We start from the raw sequence: 26,663 nt of genomic DNA on the forward strand, positions 1-26,663 counted from the left end.
GCAAAGACCCCAAAGTGGGCATGAGCTTCCTGTGCAGAGAAAGGACAGCTGACTTCAGAGATGAGGATGTCTTCCTGAGGGGTCCTCTTGAAACACTGTCTGCACACCCCAGAGCAGCATCTCTGGTTTGGACTCCGTGTTTCCCTTCTTGGGTGGGGACTGGGGTAGCAGATGGAGCCTGAACCCTTCACCCTAGGCCCACTTGGCAGTGACCTCCAGGTCTAGACATCAGAGCTTTTAGGGTATGGTCACTTAGCTGTCCCAGCCTAGATTCCCTTGAACTTGGATGACCTCCATAATTTGGAGACAGGAGACCATCCCAAAACTGCCCGCTAAGTTGTGCGTCTCAGGGGTGACCTTTCTCGGAGTCATATGATGAGAAGTCCCAGAGTCGGAGGGGTCACAGGCGCGCAGACCACCCGCCTGGTGCGAGCCCAAAGCCTCGAGCCCTGCGCCACCCGGAGGCCAGGCCAGTGCGGCGGGCGCCTCTCCGGCGGCCGCTGCGGCAAAGGCTGGGCGGCCGCACCCTCCCCCCGCGGTGATTCATCCCGCCCCCTCCCTCTCTCCCTCCTCCCCTCCCGGGCCGCTGCCGCCGCCGCCGCTGCAGTGCGCAGGAGACCGCTGTCCGCGCCCCAGCGCGCCCGAGCCGAGCGGGGTCGGGGTCGGGGCACCTGGCGGATGCGCCCCGTGGCGCGCGCCAACTCAGCAGCCCGAGCAGCGGTGGTTGCCCGCGCGGCGGGGATGCCCGAACACCGGGCTCCGGGGCTGGGCCCCTGGCGGTAACCGGAGCGGGGGGGCCGTGCCCCCCCCCGTCGGTCCCGGAGCCGCAGCTGCTGCGCCCGCGCGCTCCTGGGGACATTCTACCCGCCGCCCGGTCCCGCCGCCTCGCGCCCCGCTATTAATACCGGCGGCCTGGGAGGGGGGCGCAGCGCGCGCGGCGCAGCCATGGGGACGCTGCTGGCCTTCCTCGTCGGCGCGGCGCTGGGTGAGTGCGAGGGGACGCGCGCGCGGCGTGGGGCGCAGCGGGCACCTGCAGGGCGGCGGGGTTCGCGCTAGAGACTCTCGCTGGCCGAGCAGAGCCGCCCCTCACCCGCCCCGGAGCCGCGAAGTCCGCTTCAGAAGTTGGGAGCGCGGGGCGCGGGGCGCGGAGGTTCGGGGGGCGAGAGCGGGTGGCGGCCGGCTTGGCTCGGCCTCGCGGCTGCGGGCGCCCAACGGGGGCGAGAAAACGCGGAGTCAGCTGTTTCCAGAGCCCCGCAGGCTGCAATGTGACACCCACAGCCGCGGGAGGGGTGGGGGAGGCGGCGCGCGGAGCCTGGGACTGGGAGGCCGAGACCGGAGGGATGGAGATGGGAGGGAGGGGGCGGAGACCAGAAGGACTCGGGTGCCGAGGGCTCGGTTGGGAGACGCGGTGTGGAGCCAGGGGGAGACGGAGACAGAGATGCTGGAGAGGGGCGAGGAGCGAACGGAGTGGTGTGAGCAAGGGACAGGGAAACTTGAGAGGCCGACAGGGGCGGAGCGAGGAGGGAGGGAGACGCGGCTGGGACTAACAATGCAGAATGGAGCTGAAAAGAGAAAGGTGTGGAAAGGTGCAGAAAGGAGCCAGAGGGCCTGAACAGGAACGAGGCCACGAAGTAGTGGGACCTTCAGAGAGACTCCAGAGAGGGCTGAAGGTGGGAGAGGAGCCGATGGAGACCGAGAGGTAGCAGGGGAGGTGGACAAGAAGCCCTGAAGACTGAGGGAGACATGGAAAAGACCAATCAGTAGCTAATGAGCCCCAGGAGCGGCAGGTAAGAGGGTGAAGGAGAAATTTAGAGTCTGGAACCCAGAGGAAATGCAAAGGCCCTGAGGCAGGAAAGAACCTTTTGAGAGGCTACTAGGTGGGTGGGGGCCTGAAGCTGCTGGGAGTCTGGAAAGCAGGGGAAGAGGCAGAAGAGGAGGTGGAGCTCCCAGGGGCTTGTGGCAGGAGGGAGCAGGGCTGGAGTGTGTTCTGTCCCCTTAAAACTTCTCCCTCTCAATCCAGGAAACATGGGAATGACTCTGTCGCCATGAACTCCTAAAGCACCTGGAATTCTAGTCCCACCGCCTTTAGTGCCTAGTGGCTTGGCCTTCTGAGGGGAAGACAGTGACTGGCCCACATTGGCATCCTGGGTACTGGGGCTTCCCGAGTGCTCAGGGATTCTGCCCAGCACCTACTGATGACGATTCCACTGTTCCTTTAACAGAGAGAGGGAAACTGAGGCTTGGAGATGATAAGATGCATGATTGCCAAGGTCACACAGCAAGCATGGGCCAGAATTGGCTCCAATTCTGTCCATTTGTAATCATTATTGAAGGGAAACAGATGGTTTCCGAGGGCCCTGAAAGCCAACAGCCAGTGAGCCCAGCAGCGCCGGGGGTGATGGTGCCCTGCCCAACCAGTGCCTGCTGTCCCCATAGTGTCCTTAGCCTGCGGGGGCTGTGTGGAGGTGGACTCGGAGACCGAGGCTGTGTATGGGATGACCTTCAAAATTCTGTGCATCTCCTGCAAGCGCCGCAGCGAGACCACGGCTGAGACCTTCACTGAGTGGACCTTCCGCCAGAAGGGCACAGAGGAGTTTGTCAAGGTGTGTGGGTGCCCAGCAGGGCACAGGAGGGCAGTGTCCGTGTGTGTATGTGTGTGTTATGTGTGTGTGTGGGGGGGGGTGTCGGTGAGACTGGATTTCAAGATGGATGGGGGGTGTTTGCTCATTTTAATGAGAGTAGTGTGACTGTGACTAATGACCTGGATTCAAAGTCCAGCTGCACCCCTGACCAGCCGGTGACCTTGGGCAAGAAGCTATTGAGGCTCTCATTATAAGGTTGGGGTTGTGATGTTGTCTTGCCCAGAGGTTTGTGTGAGAGTTGAGTGAGTTCATGCTCCTGACACATGGGGCTGGCATGAAATAAATGTCACCAGCATTACTTGTCACCGGCAAAGATCTCCAGGATCATCTTCAGGATGGGAAAGTGAGACCTTTTAAAAAATCTCCTTTACGCTACGTGCATTTGTTGAGTTACTTGTAGGGTGCACCACTGACTTTTAGCACCTGCTGGAGAATTGGGGTCTGCAGCACCTGGGATCAGGCTGCCCAACCCCCCTGCCTGAGGAGTGCGTGTGGTGACTGAGGAAGGACTGCAGGGTCGAGGGTGGGGAGGCCCCCTGCAGTTTGGGACCGGACTGGTGACTGTGTGAGGGTCTGTGTCTCGGGGTCTGGGACAGATCCAGGCACAGTCCAGACCCCTGTGCCCTCCTTGTCCAAAGTTGAGATATCTAAGCCCATGGATGTCCCTGGTGTCTGCATGTGCAGGGCAGGGACAATACTGAGGTCAGGAGCGGGAGTGAGGCCCAGGCAGTGACCCATTACCCCCCCCCAAGATCCTGCGCTACGAAAATGAGGTGCTACAGTTGGAGGATGATGAACGTTTCGAGGGCCGTGTGGTGTGGAATGGCAGCCGGGGCACCAAGGACCTGCAGGACCTCTCCATCTTCATCACCAATGTCACCTACAACCACTCAGGCGACTACGAATGCCATGTCTACCGCCTGCTCTTCTTTGAAAACTATGAGCACAACACCAGCGTTGTCAAGAAGATCCACCTTGAGGTGGTGGACAAAGGTGAGTCCTGCCTGTGTCTTCGCCCCTGTCACCCACTAGTACACCAGATGGAGGGACAGATGGCAGATGGGGTACAGATTGAGTCTCTGCCTGGGCCAGCCAACCCGCTTGCTACAGTGAGGTAAGCAGCAACCCCATCCATTCTGGCTGTGGCTTCTACTTAACCTGCAGCCCATGGAGAGGTCCACGTAGGCCTCTCCCCAAGGATATTGTAGGTGCAAATCTCAGCTCTGTGCCTGTGCTGTGGAACCTTTGGCAGGTGTCTTGCTGTCTCTGAGCTTCAGAGTGGTTCTAGAGGAGGCAGGGTTGATAGCTGCACCGTGCTCCCAGGGTGGTATTGGAGCCGTTCTTCTCTCAGGAGGTTGGGAGGATTGAACACCGTGCTTGCTGCTCGGGTTCAACTCATGGTAGTACCTTATTTACTAGGGTGAGGGCCTTGGCTTTTTTTCTGTTTTGTGTGTTTTTTGTTGTGATTTGCAGTACTGAGGATTGATCCCAAGGCCTTCACACTGAGCTATCTCTCCATCTCTTTTTTATTTTTTATTTTGAGTCAGGGTCCCTCTAAGTTGTTAAGTTGACTAGGCTTGAGGCAAACGAGTATCTTCCAGCCTCTGCTTCCCAGATTATGGGCTTATGGGCATGTGCCACTACACCTATCAGCTCTGCTTGTTGAGTAGCCTTTGCCCAGTGTCCCTCTGTCCGGGTGGAGTGTCACCAGGAGAGGCTCCTCAAGGGCTGCCCTGCACTCCCGCCAGCAGGGGTCTTGTGGACATGCTTGGCCTGACTCAGTAGATCCCGACCCCGTGGCCCAGGAGTGGGGTCTCACAAGCTCTCAGTGAGGCCAGTGCTGCAGGTTGAGGGGACCACACAGAGAGTGCCAGGGTCCAAGCGTTGCAGTACCATCTCCACTTGTGTCTTCTGCTCTCTCCCTTCTCTGAAGGAACTCCTCCCCTTCTCGGCCATCTGCTCTTCAGCACACATTGGAATTTTCCAGGGCCCTGTGGCCCACTGGCTCCCAGAATCAGGGAGCTATTCCAGACCTCAAGCCAGCAAAGAGCCGTGGCCAGTATGTCTCCTGGGGCCCAGCAAGCACAGCAGCCCAACAGGCCGCGCTCTTCCTTTCCTCCAGACGGCTGCTGGTACTCATGCTGCTGGTGAAGGCCCCACTGAACCCTCCCCGCCCACCTCTGGGGCACTGATCTTAGTGTCCCCACTATATAGACAAGGAGGCCGAGGCTCAGGATCCTGTAGTTGGGACCTGGATTTGACCCCTCGTCAGGAGACTGTGAGCTCTGTTCTCAGCGTGAATCACTGTTCTCTTGTCACCATGCCTGTGGGATTCCTTTCAGAATTAGTGTTTTTACATTTCTTATCAAAGGGCAAAAGCAGAAGGCAATTTGGAAGAGATGGAGGAGCCACTCAGGGCACATGTTACCCTGCTAGGTGGGTCATCAGCCCCGAGGGTGGGGTGCAGCACATTGGCTACAAGGATGCCCGGATACCAGGGCAACAGCACCTAGCACTTCCTCTCCCGAATCAGTGCCAAGCGGAAGGCAGGCAGCTCACAGTCCCCAGGCGTCTGTCTTTCCATCATACACTGGGCCTTTGCTCCTGGAGGGCCCCTACCATGAGCCTCTGTCTCACATTAGCTACCACACTGTGCTGCCTCCCAGAGCCTGCATTCTAAACCATAGTTCCTGTAATACAGAGCTGTTTGTGTGTCTTCAGCATCATTCACCATATTTTAGTAGTTTCTATCCACTGTATTTTTTTGTTGGAATTTTTTTTTTATTTAAAGAGAAAAAAACAAAAACCAAAAAAACGGGAAAAAAAGGGGTAGAAATATAATTTTATCTTTTTTTCAGTGCTGGGGATTGAACCCAGGGCCTTCACACTGAGGTAAAGCCTCAACTGTTTTTAACTTTTTGTTTTGAGGCTTCTGCTGAGTTGCCCATGTTGGGCTGAAATCTCTGATTCTCATTCTTCAGGCTCCTAGCGTACTGCAATTACAGTCATACACTACCACCTACTGCTACTTTGATGTTGCCAGATGACAGTTTTTTTTTTTTAAAGACAGGATTTCATTATGCAGTTTGTATCCCAGGTTGGCCTTGTTTGTATCCCAGGCTGGCTTTGTTTGTATCCCAAGCTGGCCTCGAATTTGCAGGGATCCTCCTGCCTCAGCCTTCTGAGTGCTGGGATTATAGGCATGCACCACCATACTCAGCTTAATGGTATTTTATAAACCACAGAACTAGAGTTTATTTATTTATTTATTCAAATTTTTATAATGTTTTTGCTCTTTTGAGACAGGGCATCACTGTATAGCCCAGGCTCACCTTGAACTCAGTGCAATTCTCCTACCTCACCCCCAAGTGCTAGGATTACAGGCATGTGCCACCGTGCCTGGCAGAACTAGAGTGTTTTCAGTGTTCCCTGCTATGCTATCATGTTTCTTTTGTGAACCAGCATTCTGTGCTCTAGTATTTAAAAATATTATGGGTCATGTTGCAGTGATATTACAGTATTTTCAACATGACATCACACTAGAGCATTTTCATTCCCCATGATGTTGTTGTGTTGTTACCATCAATAGCCATCCCCAGCGTCCCCTTCCCTTTTTTAAATTTTGAGACACTGTGTCACTGTGTCACAAAGTTGCCCTGCAGGACTCAAAATTGTGACCCTCCTGCCTCAGCCTCACAAAGCACTGGGATTACAGGCATGTTGCAAATGTCAGGTTTAGAATTATTTTTACTTGATGTCTCACTATGGGGTCCGGGGTCATCATCAGCACACAATACCTCCTGCTAGTGGCCCCAGGAATGAACTGAGTCACATCCAGAGGGCAGTGATGAGAATGCCACCTGAGGGGTGTGGAAAGCCCATTGGAGGCCTAAGAGGGGACAATAATGCTACAGGGCAGGGCGTGGAAAATATCCTCAGGCTAACAATGCCTGAGGTGGGTGTGAAGGCCTGCAGTGCTGCAGCAGGGCCTTGGATCTGGGGGCTGGCAACACTCTTAGAGGTTTGGGGTTTTTAAGAAATTGTGAGGCTCCCCAGGGAAGGTGTTGCTGACTGTGTGAGAAGCTCTGCTTTGCCTCAGCTCTTATCTGTAGAGTGGGGCCCCACACTCACACCTGCTGAGATGTCTGTGGTCTGTTCATGGCTACAGTGCCTCCTGGAGCAGCGGAGAAAGCCCAGAAGGTTGGAGCTGGTTACACTTGGGGTGGAGCCTGGCCCCAAGGCCCATCCTGGTTGTGTGTTCTTGGGCTGACCCCTGTGCTCCTCAGTGCCTCAGTGATTCTATCTAGAAAAGTAGCAGCAGGTCCCTGCTGATCCCTGTCCTAACCTGAGTGAGAGAGCAGAGCTAACTGTATTATGTAAATCTTGGGCACTGACTTCCTGGAGCAAGGTGAGAATTAGACCATCCAGCTGTAGCCCCCTGGCTGTACTGTGTGGTTGTTGACCTGGGAGTCTGGACCGTCCTGTGCTTGGGGCGGCTCCGAGGAGCCAGGGAGGTGCTCAGGTAGAAATCACAGCACGGAGCCTGGCCGAGGACAGCTACTCCCTGCAGGAGAGGCATCAGTGATGTCCACTGGACCAATGAACGAGTGCATGAAGGGTGCCTGAAACCCGTCCTGGGTCCTCCTTCAGCCGCAGGGGGCGGGAAGCGTACAGGCCCCCTCATCCTGACCCAGAAAGCTCCCTGCACTCAGCACAGCGTGGAGCAGCAGACAGTGCCCGGCTCGCAGGGAGGAAGGGACATGAGGCCAGAGTGGCAAGGAGGGCGCGGAGGGGCCAGGGGCGCAGGATGAACACCTGCAAAATCCGGCGGAGGACGCCAAAGTGGCCTTCGACTGATCTCCTGGCTGGTTGAGCTCCCTTTACAGTTTAAATTTAGGCTCAATGAAAGGAAGCTGGCAGTGGCAAGGGCCAGTGCTGTGGAAAGGATGCAGGCTCTCCGGAAAACAGCCCGCGCAGTACTGGCTGCAGGCTCAGCCATGCGTGTTAAGGGTGTTAACTCACATTTCTTCCCCGAGGTTCTGGAGGCCGTAGGAGTGTATTTTATGGAGGCAGATTTGAGGCTCAGAGAGGTAGAGTCATTTGCCTAACATTGCACAGCTAGTGAAGGGCAGAACTGGGATTTAAACCCCAGCAGTCTGGACCTGGAGCCCCCTACTCCTAACCATTATGCTGTACTGCCTCACTTGTAACAGTAATAATGGAGGCAGTGGTAGTAAATACTTAATGAGTGCTATTGATAAGTCAGGTACTACACTAAGGATATTTTAAATTGTATTTATTGAGTTCTGCAGTATTGGGGATTGAACCCATTCCATCCCACTAAGCTATATTGCCAGCCCTTTTTAAATTTAAATTTAAATTTTCCTTTTTTTTGGAGACAAGGTCTCACCATGTAGCCCAGGCTGGCCTCAAACTTGCAGTGATCCTCCTGCCTCAGGCTCCTGAGCTCTGGGATTACAGGGGTGCACCACCGTACTTGGTGATGCTTTTTTAAATTTTGAGACAGGCTTTCACTCAGCTGCTAAATTGCCAGGTTGCACTTGAACTTGCCGTCCTCCTGCCTCAGCCTGCTAAAGTACTGAGTTCATGGTGTTTGCCATCACATCCAGTTTTTTCTAAGGGTTTTTGGAAGCTCACCCTTACAACACCTCAGTGTAGGATTTTTCAGTTATCATAGTTTCACAGCTTTCTGTGTTTGGGGACATGGAAGCCCACAGAGGCTGAGTTGGTTGCCCAAGGTCACACAACTGGCAAATGGCAGAGGCAGGATTTGAACTCCAGCCTGATTGCAGTTATAGTATAAACTCTTAGGCACTGTGCCCAGCAGCTTCCTGAGTGACACAGATATGCCCTCAAGTTATACAAGGAGGCAGATTAAGAGTGATCCTGAGGTCTGTCTGGGGCTCGGGGAACAGCATGATTGTCCTGTGTGTGCCCAGGCCTGGGGAGGTCAAAGCACTCGCTCAGGCTCACGCAGCGAGCTTGCCACACAAGCAGGCTGTCGTGTCTTCTGAGCTTGGGTCTCAGCCACGCCCTTGCCCCTCCCTGCCAGCCAACCGGGACATGGCGTCCATCGTGTCCGAGATCATGATGTACGTGCTCATCGTGGTGTTGACGATATGGCTGGTGGCAGAGATGGTGTACTGCTATAAGAAGATTGCTGCTGCCACAGAGGCCGCCGCGCAGGAGAATGCGTGAGTGGGGTCGTCATGGGGGCGCTGGAGGAGGAAGGAACCCAGGATCCTACCTGCCAGTGCCCCCTGGAGCAGAGTGTGGGTGTCAGAGGTGGGGTAGGTGGGTGGTGTGGGCCCTAGCCTGTCTTGTTCTGTGGGGAGCTGGGCCAGACTGGTCATGGGGTGACTGTATCCCGCTTTCCTCCTGCAGCTCAGAATACCTGGCCATCACCTCAGAGAGTAAGGAGAACTGTACCGGTGTCCAGGTGGCTGAGTAGCCCTGGTAAGGTGGGTGACAGGATGGAGGGTATGGGAGGGTTTCTGCCCATGGGGGTCCATTACCGCCCTGTCTCCCTCCCTTCTAGGCCCTGGGCTCCACCTGAAGGAAGAGCCAGCTCTAATCGGGGACATCTAGCGCGCCTGCCCCCAGTGGGGGATGGCGTCCTGGGGCCTCCCCATGCCTCAGAGTCCTGCCAAGGGAGCTGCCAGGGCGGGAGGGACGGGGACAGGCACAGTGCACACTCCTTACCCAGCCTTCCTCCTGCCTCGTCGCCCACCCACCCACCGCCATGCATGATGGGTAAAGCAATACTGCCGCTGCCCCCACCCCTGCTTCTGCTGCCTGTTTGGGGAGGGGGCGGCGAGGCGGGGGCAGCGGCTCCGTACCCCTCCTTCTTGCTGATTTGCACACATTGGCCGCTTCAGACACGCACTGCTGGGGCCAGCCCCTCCCTGCCTGGCTGGGGGTTGTGATGGGGGCCCAGAACAGTTTGGGGCAGGGAGTTCTGGCCCCATTGTGACTCCCAGCATCATGTACCCTCCCCTTTCCTCCGGCTGGACCTGGGGTCCCCTCTCCCTGTGATGCACTCTGGCCCCGGCCCCACCCGCCCTCTCTCACCAGCCTTCAAGAGGCCACTCAGAAAGGGGCCGTTCTGCCTCCTCTCTCTTTACAGAAGTAGTTTTGTTCTCGAAATAAAGATTCTTGAACTTCATTTACCATCTCTTTTGAGCTCCCGCACCTTCTATGTCTCACCCCAAATCTAAGAGCCTTGGTTTCCTGAGAGATTCTCCTCTCCGAGCAGGCAGCCAGCCTCTGCCGCTGCACCTTTAGGGATGACTGGGGATGATGAAGCCACTTAATGTTGAATTGAGGGGAGTTATTAGCTCAGCAGAAGGGGAGTGGGAGGAGATAGGATAGGGGTAGGAGGTGGCTCTGAGTTTGGGGGTTTCATGGGGGAGAGAGGCCAAGCTAATGCTAGGGGGCAGAGGGGCTGTGAGCTTTGCTGTGTCCCTAGCAGTGTGGGTCTCTGGCAAAGTGGGAGTTGGGAAGAGGGAGCGCACCAGGGGCACAGAGCTTAGGGACAGCCCCAATGTGTCCCACTGTGCCGGGCAACAGAGCTGGATCTGTGGGGGAACAGGGAGCAGAGGGCTTGTGAGGGTGAGCGGATGGGTCTGATTTTGTGGGCATGGTCAGTCTGGGATGAGCAGTGCACTCTGTGTTAGATGCCTGGTTGAGGACCAGCTGTCCGGTGGCACTGGCTTGTCTGGGTGTTGACCTGGCCCTAGAGTCTGACGCAGATGCCTCCTGGCTGCTGGCGGGACAGTGTGTATCTGCCTCTAGACACTTCCGGCCACTTTGGCCTGGCCCTGAGCACTTTGTGTGGCCTTTTCTGGACCAACTGCCCCCCCACATCGAGGACTTTCCTGGCTCCAGAGGTCACCGGGCAGGCTGAAGAGAGGCTGCCAAAACAAACCAACCCCCGTGACTTGTAGGAAAGCAGCTGGGGGAGGAAGTGGGGGGTGCAATGAGTGGGGCAGTGCTGGCTGGGCCTGGACTGGGCTGGGCCAGGGACCAGGGAAGGGACAGAGGCAGTGGGTTAGTGGAGGGAGGGGGTTAGGGAAAGGTCGGTGGCTGAAGCTGAGACTGGCGGTGGGTAGGGCCTGGGACCTGGCAGGGGTGAGAGAAGTGCTGAGCAGAGTGGACTGGGGCAGCAGACCCTGCCAGTGCCACCCCTACCCTCTAGTTCCCGGGGTGCTGACCCAGTCCCACAGACTCACACCGGAGCCCCTGCGCAGGTCCCCCGCGAAGCTGATGGCTGGCCTGCCTGGTCCAACCCCTACCAGTCCAGCCCACCAGCCAGGTGGCCTCTGGCGCTGCCAATCCTGTGGTCCAGCCCCTCCCCGCCCCTTCTCCCGCCTTCTGCCCAGCCCCCTCCTCCTCAGGTGAGGCAGCCTGGCCTAGCAGGCCCCAGCCGCTGCTGCCACCACCTCTGCCTCCCAGGCCGCCCTCCGCTACAGGGCGGACCATGCTTCTGCCAAGGCCTGGAGACTGAGCCCTTAGCCGGCACCATCTCGAGGCCCTGCCCTCACCGGCCGGACCCCAGGGTAAGGACCAAAGCTCTCAGACTCACAGTTCCAGTCCTGAGGGCACTGGTTCCCTTGTCCCCTACCCAGCCTGATACCTACCTCCCAGTGCAGGGGCCCCAGGAGGGGACTGTCTGACTTCTCCTCAAGGGCCTAGGAGTTCCAATACACTTTCCTCTCAGACTTGGAGATTGGACCCAGGAGTCCAGGCTCCAGGCCCATCTTCCCTCATGACGGAGTCCTGGACTCCAAATCCCTTCTCCTCTGGGCCCTCAGCCTGCTCTTCTGCTGGGTCTAGTGAGCTCCAGTCCTTAGCTGTCTCTTCCCTAGGCTTAGACCTGGGGGTCCTCAGCCTTGCCAATCTAGTTGTCCGCCTGGCACTGGGCAGACATTGACCCCATCCTTGAACCCAGCCTAGTCTGCACCCGTGGTTATGGCATGCTCTGGCCAGGGCCCAGTCCCTGTAGCCTCCCTGGACAGACGCCTGGGACTAGGAGCTCAGGCCTGGGCTGGGCTGAGTTCCCCGAGTCCTGCCTCCCTGTTCATCTCCCCACAGGTCCCGCGCCGGCCAGGAGGTCAGCCAGGGAATCATTAACAAGAGGCTGTGACATGGCTGAGAAGGAGGGTGAGTCCCCCCTTACCTGAGCCCCAATTTTGGCTCTTTCTGGTGCCCCTCCTGCTGTATTCTCTCCTTTACCATCCACCCCCACGGAGCCCCCTGATTCTGGGCACCCCTCCCAGGCCCACTCTGCCCCTCTGAGGCCTTCTGCGCCTGATTAAATATTAACCAAATTTTCTGTGGGGCTCTGCTATCACCTACCTTCCTGCCACCCCACGTGACCCTCCCAACACTCTTCCTCAGTTTCCCCTTACTGCCCTCTCAGTGATTTTTCACCTAAACCTGGACCTCTACTTGAGACTGAGACTATGTGGTTGTCAGAGCCTGGAGTCAAACATACAGGCCTGCGTTTGAATTTGCTTGGACTCCTTTTGTTGCTGTGTGATCCCATGCAAACTACATTATTTTTCCCGGCTTCAGTTTCCCCTGGGTCAAGTACAGATCCTAATTCTCTCTCCTGAGATTGTTGGGATCATGGGGCTCAGGACATAAACTGGAGCTGTCATGGCCAGGAACAACCCCATCTGTTCCTCCTACCTCCTGGTTCTGTCGCAAAGAGCAGAGGGAGGACTTTGGCCTCAGCCCTGAGGGATGGAGAGGGCAGGGACAGTGTGGACACCATAGCAGAGATGATGGAGAGGAGCCATCCCATGGGGCGACTGGCTTCTGGGCTTGGAATGGCAGAGACTGCGGGCAGCCTTCTACCTTGTTACCTCTTGCACAGTTGGAGACCAGCTGGAGAAGCCCAGTTAGGGACAACCTTTTCTTTGTAGCGTCCCTCAGGTGGGGCTGACCCCGGTCTTCTTAGGGACCTATAAGCTGGGTTCAGTCCCAGGCATTAGTCTTTTCTAGCTGGGTAACCCTGGGCAAACATTTAACCTCTCTGAGCTCCATTTTCTCTGCAAAATGGAGATGGAAGTACTGCAGACCTCACAGCCCAGCACGAGGAAGCAGTGACCATGTTGGCTGAAGTGATGAACACAATTCTGTGGCCTCCTTGGCTCTCCGTTTTGGTGTAGATAGCAACTCGGGCCCCAAACCATGCAGCTGAGGTCCAGAGTGAACCGAGGCTCTCAGTCACTTGGGAGAAGGTGCTGCACTTGGGCTGAGCAGGTGTGGCACCAGAACTTGGCCCCTTTGTGACAGTTTCTTTCCTGGAGCTGACTGAAGGGAGATGCCGGGGCTGGAACCTGTAGGTAAACAACCCAGGGAAGAAAGGCAGAAAGTGCTAGGATGGACCGAGATGGATCTGCTACCAAGAAAGAGATGCAGAGGAGCTCAGGGTCTCTCCAGAAGCTTGGGGTTTGGTGGCCACATCTGAATGCACATGTCGATTACTTGCTGCACCTGCTTGCTGGGTGGCTGGAGTTGGTGGCCCCACCTGTTTGGGCCTCCTTTCCTCACCTGTACCTATAGACAGTAATGGTCCCTTCCTAATTAGCAGCAAGGATATAAGGGCAGTACAGAACAGGATAGGCTTAGGGCAGTGCTGTGAGCTGGGGAGAAGTCCTGAGAGCCCTCGCTGTGCCAGTGACCACCATTACTGCTGGTAAAGTGTCCCCAAAGGTCACAGTGCTGTGGGCCTTGGAACTGAGGAGGAGACTTACAGGAGTGAGTGGGGCGAGTCAGGCAGAGGCAGTGTGGCTGGAAGCTGGGGCGGAGAAGTCCCCGTGTGTGGGGTACGTAGATGGCGCTAGTGTGTCTGGAGGTGAGGATGGAAATGGAGCCAAAGGGTCATGAGTTGCCCAGCTGTTGGACCAGACTCTTGGGGCTAAATTAAGGTGCAGGCAATTCCTTGGTGATGCTGGGTCTTTCCACAAGGTGGCGCTTGTTAAGTGGGCTACTTCAAGTTCTCTGGTGGATTGTTCTTTGGAAGTTCTGTTAGGTATCTGACAATGACCGGTGGCTGTCTCAGAACTCAAGGAGACATGTGTTTCAACCTTGAATCTCTAAAAGCCATGCTTCTGTATGACAAGTTTGGAAATACTGAGATGAAGGCTTTAGATTCCATCCTGGGGAATCGTGGAGGGTCCTAGGTAAAGGGATGAGCTGGGTTTGGTATTTAGCTGAGTTTTCCAGGCTGCATATTGCTCCAGAAGAAAGAGGGAGCTCAGTGGTCAGATAGGGTTGGACCAAGGTGAGACTGGGGAAGGGAAATAAAGGGGCAGGAGAGTCACCCAGCAGGCCTGATGGACTGGGGAACTTCCAACACATAGGGGAAGGAAGTGTCCTGGGGACCAGGGCCTCTGAGACAGGACTTGTGAGAGAGAACAGATGTGCAGCTGGGTGTAGTGGTGCCTGCCTGTGATCGAGTTGGCAGGCTGAAGCAGGATGATTGCAAGTTTGAGCCTGACCTGGGCAATTTAGCAAGACCCTATCTCAAAATAGAACTTAAAAAGGATAGGAATGTAGCTTAGAGCTACCTGGGTTTAATTCCCAGTGCAAAAAGAAACAAAAGGCAGACTGGTGGAAACATGGAGGCTAGTATGGGATGTGGTGGGGGGGAAGGGACTAGGAGATTCTGGAGGAAGGTGTCTAGAGACTGTGGGACCCCTAGTCTGGGGCTCAGGAGAGAGTCCAGGCCTGAGGACAGAGGGGAAACTGAGGCCACAGAGGTAAGTGAGATAGACAGGAGCAGGGAGGAATGAAGGGGAAGAGGCTACCTACCCTATGAATTCCAGATTTCCAGGTGGGGTGGAGAGTTGGGTTGCTTTTACTCAGAAGAGTAAAAGAGAAAGAGGAGTGTGTGGTGTCCCAGAAGTCCAAAGAGAAGAGATCGTCACCCAGGAACCTTGGATTATTTAAGAGGAAGAATGAATTTAGACATGGTGTATCCCTGTAATTCCAGCACTCTGGGAAGCTGAGGCAGGAGGATCACAAGTTTGAACCTAGCCCAGGCAACTTAGTGTCTTAGTAAAACATTTTAAAAAGTACTGGGGATGTAGCTTAGTGGGAAGGCCTTGGAAGCATTGAGAACTGGAATCATCAGTTGAGTGGCTTTTGAGATACAGGGAGTTAAAGGTGTCACCTCTGAAGGTCTTTGCAGCTACATGGGGGAGCAGAACTGTCCTATGAGAAGATGTGGGAGAGCTGGGAACTGCCTGAGAAATGGGGAGCAGAGAATCTCAGGGAGAAACAGGGAGCAGGGAGCCCTGGCTCATGGAGGACAGAGCTGAAGAACAAGGGTGCATCCGGTCCTAACAGGGACACACAGAGAGGACGCATCTCGCACCAGGGAAATCAGAGAGAAGATGAGTCCTGCCTCCCCAGAGGCACCTGTTTTGGAGGTGCCCGAAGTCTTCTGTGCCAGTGAGCAGGGGAAGACAGTGCTTCTCTGTCACCCTGGGAGACGAGAGGGCTGCTGGGTTGGTCCAGTGTAGCCCTGGCAGGTGTGTTTACAAGCAGAGGGGCTGGGGAGTCTAATGGCAGGAGGAGGCCAGATCCTCTTCCAGAACCAGGAGGGTGGGGAGTGGGGAGAGGAGGCAGAGCAGGGCTGGCAGGCAGGCTGGAAAAGCCGGTCACCCAGCAGGGCTGGGCAAGGCTGACCCTTGGGGGCCTCTTTGTGGGATAGGGTGTTTTCCTCATTTCTTCATGGGAGCAGCTGGGCTCTCAGATTCTTAAGTCACCCCAACAGTGGCTGTCCCCGTGAGATCCTGGACTGTGTCCTGCTCTGTTCTGGGTTCTGGCCTGGCACACAGCCTACAGCCTTACCACCATGGACACAGATGGGAGGGCTGCGAGGGCTTTGCCACAGTGGAGCCCAAGCCAAGGTCTGCGGAAGTTCTGCCTTTTGTCCCTGGTCCTCTCAAGCCCAAGGGAAGTAAAGTCCTTCTTTCCGGGCCACGTCTTCTCACTGGCCCAGCCTTGGTTCCCACCACCGTGCCCAGGCTAATGCCATTTGGTCACCTCCCTGGCCCTCCAGCCCTCTAACAGTACGTGCCCCTTCCCTCCCCACAGACTTTTCCTGAGCTGGCCCTTCTGCCCACGGTGCTGTTCCTTGGTGTCCTGGCATGACTGGATTTGCATTCTGTTCTTAGCTCAAAAGTCTCTCTCGATCCCCCTCATGTGCTGCCCCCAACCTGCCTTCGTCTCCTAGCCTGGAAACAACCAGGCTTCCTTTCTTGTGATGCCCTCCCAGGGGTGTGAACCCCATCAGCGCCATCCTCTAATCTATCTTGTTTTGGGGTCTGTTCCCAGAGCCTAGGGTGATGCCAGGACAGGGCAGATGCTCAACAGGACAGGAATAAAGCTCTGTTTTACTGATGGACTGAGGTTCAAAGAGGCAAAGGGAATTGCCCAGGACCACACAGCTCTAATGATTTATAGAGCATTTATTAAGAACTTGCTGTCCCTCAGGCATGACATGGAGATAGGTGGTAGGCTCTGTAGTTATACAACTTTGTACCCAGCACCAAATCCGCCCAGGGTGTGGAACTCAGCACTGCCTTTCAGGCTGAGTCATCATGGAGATGGGATGCAGCCTCTCAGAGCCATCGGAACATGGGAATCACAGTGTGGGACTGAGATGAGGACTGAGTAGCTTGTGTGTTTAGAGCAGCACATCATAACCATCATTAAGACTGTGGTTGTTGTTATTAGGGTTTTTTTTTTATTATTTTGGTACTGGGGATCAAACTCACAATCTTGCACTTGCCAGGCAGGCACTTATGCCAGCTAAATCCCTGGCCCAGGTGGTTATTAGTTAAAAAGAACTTTAAAGTGCTATTTTTAGAAGTAGGTGCTAGGTGGGTCCCATTTAACAGATGAGGAAGCTGAGGCTTCAAGAGTTGATGTTCCCTGCCAAGATCCCAGCCAAGAATGGGGAAGGTCAGTATTTTAAAGTAAGGCCGGAAATTTTTCAAACTTGAATTCTCCTCCTCCAAGAGACAAATTTGATCTTGGGGTTGGGATCCTGTGAGAGAAATTGCCCAAGGGCAAAGATTCTACAATAGCAGCAAGAAAGGAGGCCATGAATAAATGCCAAGCAGGAGGGATGACAGCTGCCAATAGGGAAAAGGTTAGGGGTTACAGACCCCCTCCCCGCCAAAAGCTTCAGGACAAGTTAGCAGAAGGCCCAAGGACACAGGCAGAAAGTGACTAGAGAAATCAGCAGTGTAGTGTCACCAAGAAGGAGTGAGGCCATAAGAGCCAGAAAAGGGCCAGGGTGGAGGCATGGAGTGTATGGACACTGCCATACATGGGGCAGGAGAGGGACAACCCTGCCAACCCGTCATCCCAGGGAAGCAGGACCCAGGGTGCAGCAGGATAAGTTGAGGGGGGTGGGGCAGGAATGGCCCAGTGCCCGGACCTGGGGCAACAACAGACCTGGCAGTGGCCCCAACATGGTGTCTGTTGCAGGTGGCCGGACTGTGACATGCTCCGGACCCAAGGTGGCAGCTCTCATTGTGGGGACTCTGCTATTCCTGACAGGCATCGGGGTGGCGTCCTGGGCCATTGGTAAGAGCGGTTGACCCCGGTGCCTCTAACTCCCCTGCTCCGTGACCCCAACCTCCTGCCTCACCTCTGCCTTCTCTGCAGTGACCGTACTACTCCGGGGTGACCAGGAGCTGCTGTACCCAGGTGAGCATTGCAGGCTGGGACCCTCTGAGGAGCCCCAGAGGAGACTTGTCTGTGGGGAGAGCTCTGTGAAGAGTGTTTCTGAGTGAATGTCTGTACACTTCTGAAAGTCTCATAATAATAGTGTGTTTGGCTGAGCCCCTGCTGTGTACCAGGCATGAGTCTAATAAGCACTTTGCATGTCTACTCAGTGATTTTCAGGCTCCCAGTGGGTTCCCATTAGTTCCCCATGAAATTAAATGAGGGAGTTGAAAGCTCCAATTTTTTGAAAGTATGAAATAGATTAGATTAGAAAGTATCAGAGTACATCTCCTAGAAAGAAAAAGTTTTGTCACTGTTTCATTTTGTTTTTATGTATTCATGTACATGGAATCCCAAGGGTTCTTCCTAGTAGCTCTGGAGGTGGGATTATTACTGTCCTCATTTTAGAGGGGGAAACTGAGGCTCAGTAATGCCCCAGTGGTTTGCCCCAGATCACAGAGTTCCTGTGGGTTACATCATGATGTACAAATGTATTTTATACCATAGGGCATGGTCAAAACGTGTTCCAGAGGTACAGTATGAGTTCAATGGACCCTTCTAGCTCTCCTAGGAGGTAGCTGCTACTATTTGCCTATTTTATAGATATGGAAGGTGAGGACTGGGGAAGACACACAGCTGGTAAATGATGGGACGAGGAATAGCTCTTAGATACATGCTTATGGTAGACAATTTGCTGGGCTGAGGCAATGAATGGGTGCACAGATAAAAGGCAGAAACTAATTGTGGGATGAGTAAATGAATCTGCCCATGTGTAACTCCATAGTGCTATTCTGTGACCCAAGGGCATGGAAAGAGGGGAGAGTGAAGTGGTAGAGAGTATTTTTCACATCCCTCGAGTCCTCTAATTCCATAAAAGATGCAACTCATATTACAAGAAGAAATGAAAATCCAGACACAAAAAGCCAACATCAACATTCACCACCCTTGCTGGCACAGTGATGGCATTTACCTGTGCCAGGCACAGCCTTGGGGCTTGATGGGATCCATTCATTCAGTCCTCAGCACAGCCCATTTTCTTCCTTTCTTTCTTTTCTTTTCTTTTCTTTTCTTTTTTTTCTTTTTTTTTTTTTTTTTTTTGAGGCAGGGGGAGTTGGCCTTTTTGAGACAGGGTCTCACTATGCAGCTCAGGCTGGTCTTGAGCTTATCGAACTCGAAGCAATCTTTCTGCCTCAGCCTCCCAAGTGCTGGGATTAAAGACATGTGCCACCTTGCCTGGCTTGCAGCCCATTTTCATATGGGAAAACCAAAACATAGAGAGGCCAAGAGACTGGACCCAGTAGCAGGGCTGGGACTTGCCCCCACGCAGCCTGAGTGGTGCCTGGGGGCAACGCCCTTGCTATTGTTTGTCCTGAAACTGCTAAATTTGTTGCCATAGTGATGTGTAACATATACTGGGCCCTGTTTGCAGATTTGCCCAGCAGATCAATGGAACTGGGGCTGTTCACATTCCTGTTTGGCCTATGGGGAAAACTAAGGTCCAGTGCAGCAAACTATCTTGCCCGAGACAGATACATGGCAGAGTAGTGAGATCAGCCCCTGCAGACACCTCTCCATGGCTCCCCTGGGCATCAGGGTGAAACCTCCACAGTCTGCTACTTCCGTCTGGCCTCAGGTCCTAATTGGGGCACTCTCAGGGCTCCAATCCTGGGGCTTCCTCTCATTCACCCAGCTGGCTGCTCCTCTTGTGCCCACTTTCACCAAAGCCCTGACTCCCCTGCTCACACCTAGAGCAGTTTCACTTCTGCATGGCTGCTTCTGAGCTTGGAGCCTCACACCAGCTGTATCCCGTCCCCTTCCCCCCCCCCGGAAGCCTCAGTTTTCTCATCTAGGAGGTGGGGTGAGAATGTGCAGGGCTTGGCTCATATCCAACTCCACCACTCTCCTCAGGTTCCTCCTGCTCTGGGTTGGTTCCTTCCACTCCATGGCTGTTCCCTGATGCCCCAGGCAAAACCTACCTCACATTCACAGTTAATCATTTACTGTGGATACCTTTCAGAGGGCCTAGGACATTTTGTTTACTGCTCTAGCAGTGCCTGGCACATAGTAGGAGCTAGGGGATCTTTGACTGATAAATTAGTGCACAGTTGAGATGCACCAGTGTGGAAAGTGACCTGGCTGCAACCCAGACGTGGTGCGGCTAGTGCCAGGGCCCTTGCCCTCCAGATGTACTTGAGTGTTTCCCCAAAAGTGGGAAATTATGAAACCAACCAACCAACCAACAAGCCCTGTCCCATCCCCCACCCCACCCACATCTATATCCCCAGCTTGCTTTTCTGGGATCGTCACACTTCTAAATATATCAGGCAATTCGGTAAGCATACCAGGTGACCGGAACATACTTTTTGCGTTGCTTAAAATAATATAAATGAGAATATAGAATTTAAAAAGCAAGAAACAGTGGCGTAGTATGTAGCTTTAAAAATAATCAGAGGAAGCATTTGATGTTCCTGTCCCCTCTCCCATTTCCCACACTTCCCCTAACACACATCCAGAAAGTCACATTGTCCACTCTTGCTGGAATTTTCTGCAAGCAGTTAGGAAACATTTAAATAAGACTTTGAACCTCACGTGTGGCAAATGCTTGTAATCCCAGCATGCTGGGAGGCTGAGGCAGGAGGACTATAAAGTTGAGCCCAGCCTGGGCAATTTAGCAAATTAAAGAGACTCTGTCTCAAAATTTATAATAAGGGCTAAAGGTGTAGCTCAGAGCAAAGGTCCTGTATTCAATTTCCAGCATCACACACACACACACACACACTTTTTTAAAAATAAAAATAAAGTAAGATTTTATTGCCCCTGAGTTGCTGTCCTGAAACCTGGCTTTTCTTGGAGCCTAGGGCGTGGCAGTCTCTAGTCAGCTGAGGTGCCAGGGTCCCCTGCTGTGTCCCACAGCAGGAGGCTTTCAGATGGATGGGTACCTGCAGGGCGGTGACAGGCAAGAGTCTGTGAGATCCACAGTAGCAGCAGGAAATGTGAAGTTTGGCAGGCCTGGGTTCAAATCCTGATTTTTTCAGGATTAGCTGTATATTATTGGGTGAATATGTAACTCCAAATCTGCTTTTTTCATCTAAGAGGGACATACTCAGGATGCAGGGTTGAGTGCCTTAGGCTGGGTTCAAATTCTGCCTGGCTGCTTCTCACCTTGGTGATGTTAGGCAGGTTACGCCACCTCTCTAAGCCTCAGCTTCCCTTCCCGGGAAAGGGAAGGGGATCTCTGTGGTCACTGGGGTAGGGCAAGGCCTTGGTTACTGGTGGGATAGGGAGAGCCTGCAGGATTGTCCCCAGCATGCAGTAGGTGCTGAGCAGGACTGAGTGCTCCTTGGAAGTCTTGCCTTTGCTGGTGCAGACCTGCAGGGCTGCCCAAGAGGACTCAGCATGTGTGTGGCCTTGTCAGATACCTCCTAGGAGGATGCAAAAGTACATTGTCACCAGACCTGGCTTCCCAGAAGGTGACCTGAGGACGCAGCCGTCCTGGAGAATCCAGAGGGGAGGACAGAGAGGCCATAGCTTGTCTTCCCCGACTGGCACCTTCCACCTTTCCCACCTAGAGGCAGCTCTATCCTTCTAGTGGCTCAGACCAATCCCTTTGACCCTTTCCTTTGTTCCATTTACCTGTGAGTCCAGTCTCTCAGCAGCTCCTGCCAGCTCCACCTACAAAATCAGTATGGAATTCAACTCTTCTCCCCATGCCACTCCACTGTAACTCGAAACTCTGTTCCTTCCAACCTGGAGATCTCCCGGCCCCCAGCCTGTCTTCTGCTTGTGCCTACCCCAGGCTGTCCCCTCCTAAGCTGGGAACCTGCACACACCTGTGCCTCCTTCCAGCTGACAGACAAGCCCAAGGGCTGCACCCTTGCAACTCTTCCTCCCCTCCCCTTCCCTTGCTCCCCTCTGCTCTGGCTTCTTTCTGTCCCTTCCACACTCCCCAGCCTTTAGGGATCCCTGAACTTGCAGGTGCTTGGCCTGCTTCGCTGTCCCCAAATGATCCTTAGTATCTTTCTCGCCTCCTTCCCATCTTGGCTTGTTTGGAACAGCCTTTGCCTGCTTGGAACAGCCTTCCCTGCCGTTTCTGAGAAGCACCATCCAGCCCTGCACCCGCTCTTCCTCTGCTGCCGAGCTTCCCTGTCTCTGTGGCCGCTTCTGTTGTGACACATGGCATATTTTAGTTCCTTGTCTGGTTCTTTGTCCACCTCCCCTACTGTGCTTTGAGCTCCACAGGGTCAGGGGTTTTGTCTGATTTGTTCATTGCTGTGGCGATTTGTTCACAGCCTAAAATAGAGCTTGGCACTTAGCAAGTGCTTGGTAAATATAAAAAATGCGCCTCAGGGCTGTGACCTGACTTAGGTGGTACCAAGCTGTGGTGTGGGGGAGGGCAGATCGATGGGCTGTGTTGGGACATCAATGCTCAAGCAGGCTGTTCCCATCCTGCCCAAGATGTGAACAACTGCTGTGACCTCTCCAGCCTTCCTCTGTATCCTAGCCTGCTTTATGGCAGTTTCTAGTGTGTTGGTCAAGTGACATTGTAATTACTGTCTGCCCACTGCCAGATTTTGTCTTGGTGATGGTGGGGCCCTGGGCCCTGTCGGTCATCCCATGTTCCCAGTTTCATGCAGTAAGTCCAATTAATGCTCACTGAGTGGTTGAATGAATACTGCATTGTCTGCTTGGAGAATTACGCACATTAGCAATCAAGGCACTGATAAATCCTACAGAAAACATAGCTATTTTTGTCTTTTTTTTAAATGGCCATTAAATATTTATTGAAACATTTTGGTAATCTGGTCTTAGTGAAGGATCTTCCAGCTGCAAAAGACAAAAGAAAAAATAAAGGAATTGCCTAAATGAACAGAGAAATTATTAACTCGATTCTGTGGGTAGGGGATGGAGCATGGTCTTCAAGCCTGGATGTGTGAAAGAGCTTTGAAAATGTAGAGCACACTGTAATCCCCAGCACCAGGCGAGGCTGAGGCAGGAGGACTGTCAGTTAATGCCCAGCCTGGGCAAGTTAGTGACTCAGCAAGACTGCATCTCAGAATAAAAAATAAAAAAGGCTGAGGATGTTGCTCGTGGAGAAAGCTATGAGTTCAAACCCAAATACCAACAAACAAACAAACAGAAAGAAAGCCAGAGTTAATCAGAAATTTGCCATGTTAGTCATCTTTCCCCTCAAGGGGGCAGAAGTGGACCTTAGCAGATACAGCCCCCATGCCATTCCCTCCGGAACTTGGCAGGAGACTTTCTCGTTTCCCAAATGTCCAAGTCAAGTTCCAAAAACCAGCTTAGTTAGAACTCCCAGCAGGAAGGGAAGAGGCCTCCCATGCACAATGTGGCCTGTGTATGTTGTCCTTCCTAATACCACACAGATGGGGGTGGTGCGCTGGAGAGGCCCCTGGGGATCCAGGACCAGGGTGGCTTGGCTACAGAACAGGCCCCAAGGGGCGTAGGGGTGGTGGTCAGGAGCCCGGCCCAGGGACCCAGGTGGCTCTGCTCTGTCACTCCGCAGTACAGGTCAGTCCTGTGGATGCACGGCTCACCGTGTTCGACAAGACCGAGGGGACGTGGCGGCTACTGTGCTCATCGCGCTCCAATGCCAGGGTGGCGGGTCTCAGCTGCGAGGAGATGGGCTTCCTCAGGTACCAGGGTGCTCCATGGTGGGCAATGGGTTTGCGGGCAAGTGACATAGGAGCAGGCCTGACCCCTGCCCCATCCAGGGCTATGGCCCACTCAGAGCTGGACGTGCGGACAGCAGGCGCTAATGGCACATCGGGCTTTTTCTGCGTGGACGAGGGCAGGCTGCCCCAGGCCCACAGGCTGCTGGAAGTCATCTCTGTGTGGTGAGCTGGGTAGCGGCTGGTGGGGTGCCCCATCCCTAGCCCCTGCACCCACACCCACACCCATACTCTTTCTTTCCCTGTGGTCTGTCCTGATTGGTCTCCATAGTTTGTGTCTCTCTGTGTCTCCATCCCTGTCTCTCTCACAGTGACTGTCCCAGAGGTCGTTTTTTGGCTACCATCTGCCAAGGTGAGATCTTGAAACTCAGAACCTGTTCCCTTAGATGCCTGGGAAACTGGACTCTTGGACTCTCCCAAGGGCTGTGTCTCTGTAGGTTCCCTAAGCAAAGGGCCAGGTCAACTTCAGACTCCCAGGGCAGGACTATTCCCCACAGCACGGGCTATGTTCTCTTAAACTGCCCAGAGTAAGGCTGTATCCCCCTAAACTGCCTTTGGTGGAACCTCATCCTCCTCAAACTCCCCAGGTTGAGGCCATGTCCTCTCAGATCCCCTAAGGCCAGGCCAGACCTCTGGTAACTTGGGTCCCTGCTCTGTTCCACTGCCCTGACTGCCCTCACCCTGCAGACTGCGGCCGCAGGAAGCTGCCTGTAGACCGCATCGTGGGAGGCCAGGACACCAGCTTGGGCAGGTGGCCATGGCAAGTCAGCCTGCGCTATGATGGAGCTCACCTCTGTGGGGGGTCCCTGCTCTCTGGGGACTGGGTGTTGACAGCTGCCCACTGCTTTCCAGAGTGAGTGCCCAGATTGGGGAGGCAGTGTGATGGAGGCCAAAGGGCATGCCCAGGCAGGCCACTGGCCCCATTTCCTGTTCCTGGCAGACGGAACCGAGTCCTGTCCCGCTGGCGAGTGTTTGCTGGAGCTGTGGCCCAGGCCTCGCCCCATGGCATGCAGCTAGGGGTGCAGGCTGTGGTCTACCACGGAGGCTATCTTCCCTTTCGGGACCCCACCAGCGAGGAAAATAGCAACGATATTGCCCTGATCCACCTCTCCAGCCCTCTGCCCCTCACAGGTGAGTCTGTGGTTCAAGCCTTGCCTTGGGGACCCCAGAGACAGAGGAGGAAGGAAGGTACCAGGGCTGTAGATTAAATTTATCATTCAGGTATCCAGAAAATAAGGAAATAATCCTGAGAGGACACAAACCAGACATTAACTGAAAGGTAGGAGCAAACACTTTGGAAAATGCTGAAAGTCTCTGAAAAAGTTAAAGTTTACCATTTGACCCAACAATCCCACTCCTAGGGTGTTTGCCCAGGAGGGATGAAACACTTGTCAATGCAGACGTGTACACGAATGTTCATAACAGCTGTATTCATATCAGCCAAACATGCCAGCAACACAAACTTGCATTATCTGACAAATGGGTAAATAAATATGGTATATTCATATGGTGGACTAACATTTGATCATAAAAAGGAAAAAAAGTACTGATTCATGCTATAACATTCATGAACCTTGGGCCAACTTAGCTTCAAATTCTGGCTCTATTGTTGCCTTGTGAAACTTTGGTAGAGTAGCTTGGCCTTAATTCCCTCCTCAGCACAGTGGAGTAATAGCCCCCAGGGCTGATGGAAGGTTAAAGGAAGTGGTGCAGGAAAACATGTAATAGTGGGCATTAGATGGTCATTCTGTGGTGGACATTATAAAGGGACAGAGGGAAGCGGCATTTTGGGGGTCTGTGGGGGTGGCTGGACAGGTTGGTTTGCACCAAATGGGAAGACCAGCAGGGGCTGGACTGTGGTTTCTCTCACAGAGTACATTCAGCCTGTATGCCTCCCTGCGGCTGGCCAGGCCCTGGTAGATGGCAAGATTTGCACAGTGACCGGCTGGGGCAACACACAGTACTATGGTGAGTCTTTCACACTGCCTGTGAGGCCACTGTGAGGGTGACTATGAGTTGGGTTGGGGAAGGAAAGTCAAGGCTCTCAACTCTGGGCTATCGGGACCCTGAGGGTTGTGGGTTTGGCACCAGTAGGAAAGGGAGTGTACCTGCTCCCCAGCTTCAGCCAGCCTTCTCCACACACCCCTAGGCCAGCAGGCCGGGATGCTCCAGGAAGCCCGAGTCCCCATCATCAGCAATAACGTCTGCAATAGCCCTGACTTCTATGGGAACCAGATCAAGCCCAAGATGTTCTGCGCTGGCTACCCTGAGGGTGGGGTTGACGCCTGCCAGGTGAGGGACATTCAGCCTTACCATCCCCCAGGGCTATCTGTCTCAGGGTCAGAGGGCCTCCTGGCTGCTGTCTTGGGCTCCAGCCAGGCTTGCCTTTCCCCTGGCAGGGCGACAGCGGTGGTCCCTTTGTGTGTGAGGACAGCATCTCTCGGACGCCACGTTGGCGGCTCTGTGGCATTGTGAGCTGGGGCACTGGCTGTGCCTTAGCCCAGAAGCCGGGTGTCTACACCAAAGTCAGTGACTTCCGGGAGTGGATCTTCCAAGCCATAAAGGTGAGCTGAGCCCAGATGGGAGCTGGGGTGGGAATGTGTGATGGGGTGGGAAAGTATGATGCTTTTTTGGAAACTGACACTAAGGCCCTAGAAGAGGGTATCCAGGGAAGCAGATGGGTTTCTATAGGCTTCCAGGGAAGGGAGACTAGCTGTGGGACTTTGGGGGAAGCCTCTCAGACCACAAAAGCCCCCAGATGTCTTTCCCCAGACTCACTCCGAAGCCAGTGGCATAGTGACCCAGCACTGACCTGTGGCATCTCCTCACTGCACGCACCTCCAGGGCCAGCGTTGATCTAGTGGCTCCACGTGGTATGATCCATGCTGACCCTAGGATGGGACATTTTCCTTCTTGGGCCCAGTCCACAGGTCCAAGGACAGCTTCCTCCAAGGTCCTGTCTTCCATAGTGGTGGGCCCACTCAGCCCTGGGACCACCCACGTCTCACCCCCCACACCCTATGTAAATATTGCTCTGCCCTTTGGGGACTCTAGTCTGGGGACCCTGATGACAGGATGCTCTTTAAATAATAAAAATGGTTTTGATTAATGTGGCCTCTGAGTTTGTACATACATGAAGCGGTGAGGATATTTTTGGAAGGAAGAAAAAGAGGAATTAAGGGTTGGCACAAATCAGTCAGGAAGCATGATTTCTTAATTCTAACTGATTTAAAGGATGGTTCACTTAAATGAAAATGTCCTAGAGCATTTTGGCTTCTGGTACTGGATCCAGCTGCTCTCAACTGTACTTTACTGTGTATCAATTTCGTTTCCAAGTAGGTTCCTCTATAACCAGAGCTGTATCCACACCTTTCTGTAAACTCTAGGCTTCCCCATCATGGACTGGCTTTGTAGCTCCAATGGAAAAGAAATGCTTCTTTCCTCATAGCTCCAGCAAAAATAGTCCCAGTGACCCCCAGCTCTCACTGGATAGGTTCTGGGTCACATAACCACCTCTCAGCAAATCCCTGTGCATCTGATGGATGGCCTAGGAGTG

At 54.0% G+C, this 26,663-nt stretch overlaps 2 protein-coding genes across 4 annotated transcripts; both read left to right on the forward strand.

Moving 5' to 3' along the window:
• Nucleotides 1-620: 620 nt before the first annotated feature.
• On the forward strand, nt 621-9,828 carry Scn1b (sodium voltage-gated channel beta subunit 1). Of its 2 annotated transcripts, none has more exons than XM_063253353.1 (6): nt 621-985; nt 2,437-2,603; nt 3,395-3,635; nt 8,716-8,857; nt 9,048-9,124; nt 9,202-9,828. In XM_063253353.1, the coding sequence occupies exons 1-5, from the start codon at nt 946-948 to the stop codon at nt 9,112-9,114; spliced, it is 657 nt and encodes a 218-aa protein (XP_063109423.1). In that variant the 5' UTR covers nt 621-945; the 3' UTR covers nt 9,115-9,124; nt 9,202-9,828. The 2 variants fall into 2 exon arrangements, with proteins under 2 accessions (XP_063109423.1, XP_063109422.1); XM_063253352.1 differs by having other exon boundaries at nt 9,048-9,119.
• Nucleotides 9,829-10,759: 931 nt separating this feature from the next.
• Hpn (hepsin) lies at nt 10,760-26,216 on the forward strand. 2 transcript variants are annotated; one of them, XM_013149116.3, is made up of 13 exons: nt 10,760-11,221; nt 11,757-11,825; nt 17,178-17,276; nt 17,358-17,399; nt 22,942-23,071; nt 23,150-23,272; nt 23,419-23,459; nt 23,795-23,960; nt 24,048-24,238; nt 24,980-25,075; nt 25,257-25,399; nt 25,507-25,671; nt 25,866-26,216. In XM_013149116.3, exons 2-13 carry the CDS (start codon nt 11,810-11,812, stop codon nt 25,902-25,904), a joined length of 1,251 nt encoding a protein of 416 aa, XP_013004570.2. In that variant the 5' UTR covers nt 10,760-11,221; nt 11,757-11,809; the 3' UTR covers nt 25,905-26,216. The 2 variants fall into 2 exon arrangements, with proteins under 2 accessions (XP_013004570.2, XP_013004571.1); XM_013149117.3 differs by having other exon boundaries at nt 10,768-11,221; nt 25,880-26,216.
• Nucleotides 26,217-26,663: the final 447 nt, after the last annotated feature.

This window comes from Cavia porcellus, unplaced genomic scaffold (assembly GCF_034190915.1).
Source record: "Cavia porcellus strain 051 isolate PalLab524CR breed Dunkin Hartley unplaced genomic scaffold, mCavPor4.1 scaffold_7, whole genome shotgun sequence".
NCBI classification, from domain to species: Eukaryota; Metazoa; Chordata; class Mammalia; order Rodentia; family Caviidae; genus Cavia; species Cavia porcellus.

What these genes read in the sequence shown, in the direction of transcription:
- Scn1b (XM_063253353.1), top strand. Translation starts at nt 946, where the DNA reads ATGGGGACGCTGCTGGCCTTCCTCGTCGGCGCGGCGCTGG. An exon ending in GCACAGAGGAGTTTGTCAAG is followed by an intron (nt 2,604 to 3,394) that starts GTGTGTGGGTGC and finishes CCCCCCCCCAAG; the next exon opens with ATCCTGCGCTACGAAAATGA. An exon ending in CCTTGAGGTGGTGGACAAAG is followed by an intron (nt 3,636 to 8,715) that starts GTGAGTCCTGCC and finishes CCTCCCTGCCAG; the next exon opens with CCAACCGGGACATGGCGTCC.
- Hpn (XM_013149116.3), top strand. An exon ending in TTTGGCTACCATCTGCCAAG is followed by an intron (nt 23,460 to 23,794) that starts GTGAGATCTTGA and finishes CTCACCCTGCAG; the next exon opens with ACTGCGGCCGCAGGAAGCTG. An exon ending in CAGCCCTCTGCCCCTCACAG is followed by an intron (nt 24,239 to 24,979) that starts GTGAGTCTGTGG and finishes TTTCTCTCACAG; the next exon opens with AGTACATTCAGCCTGTATGC.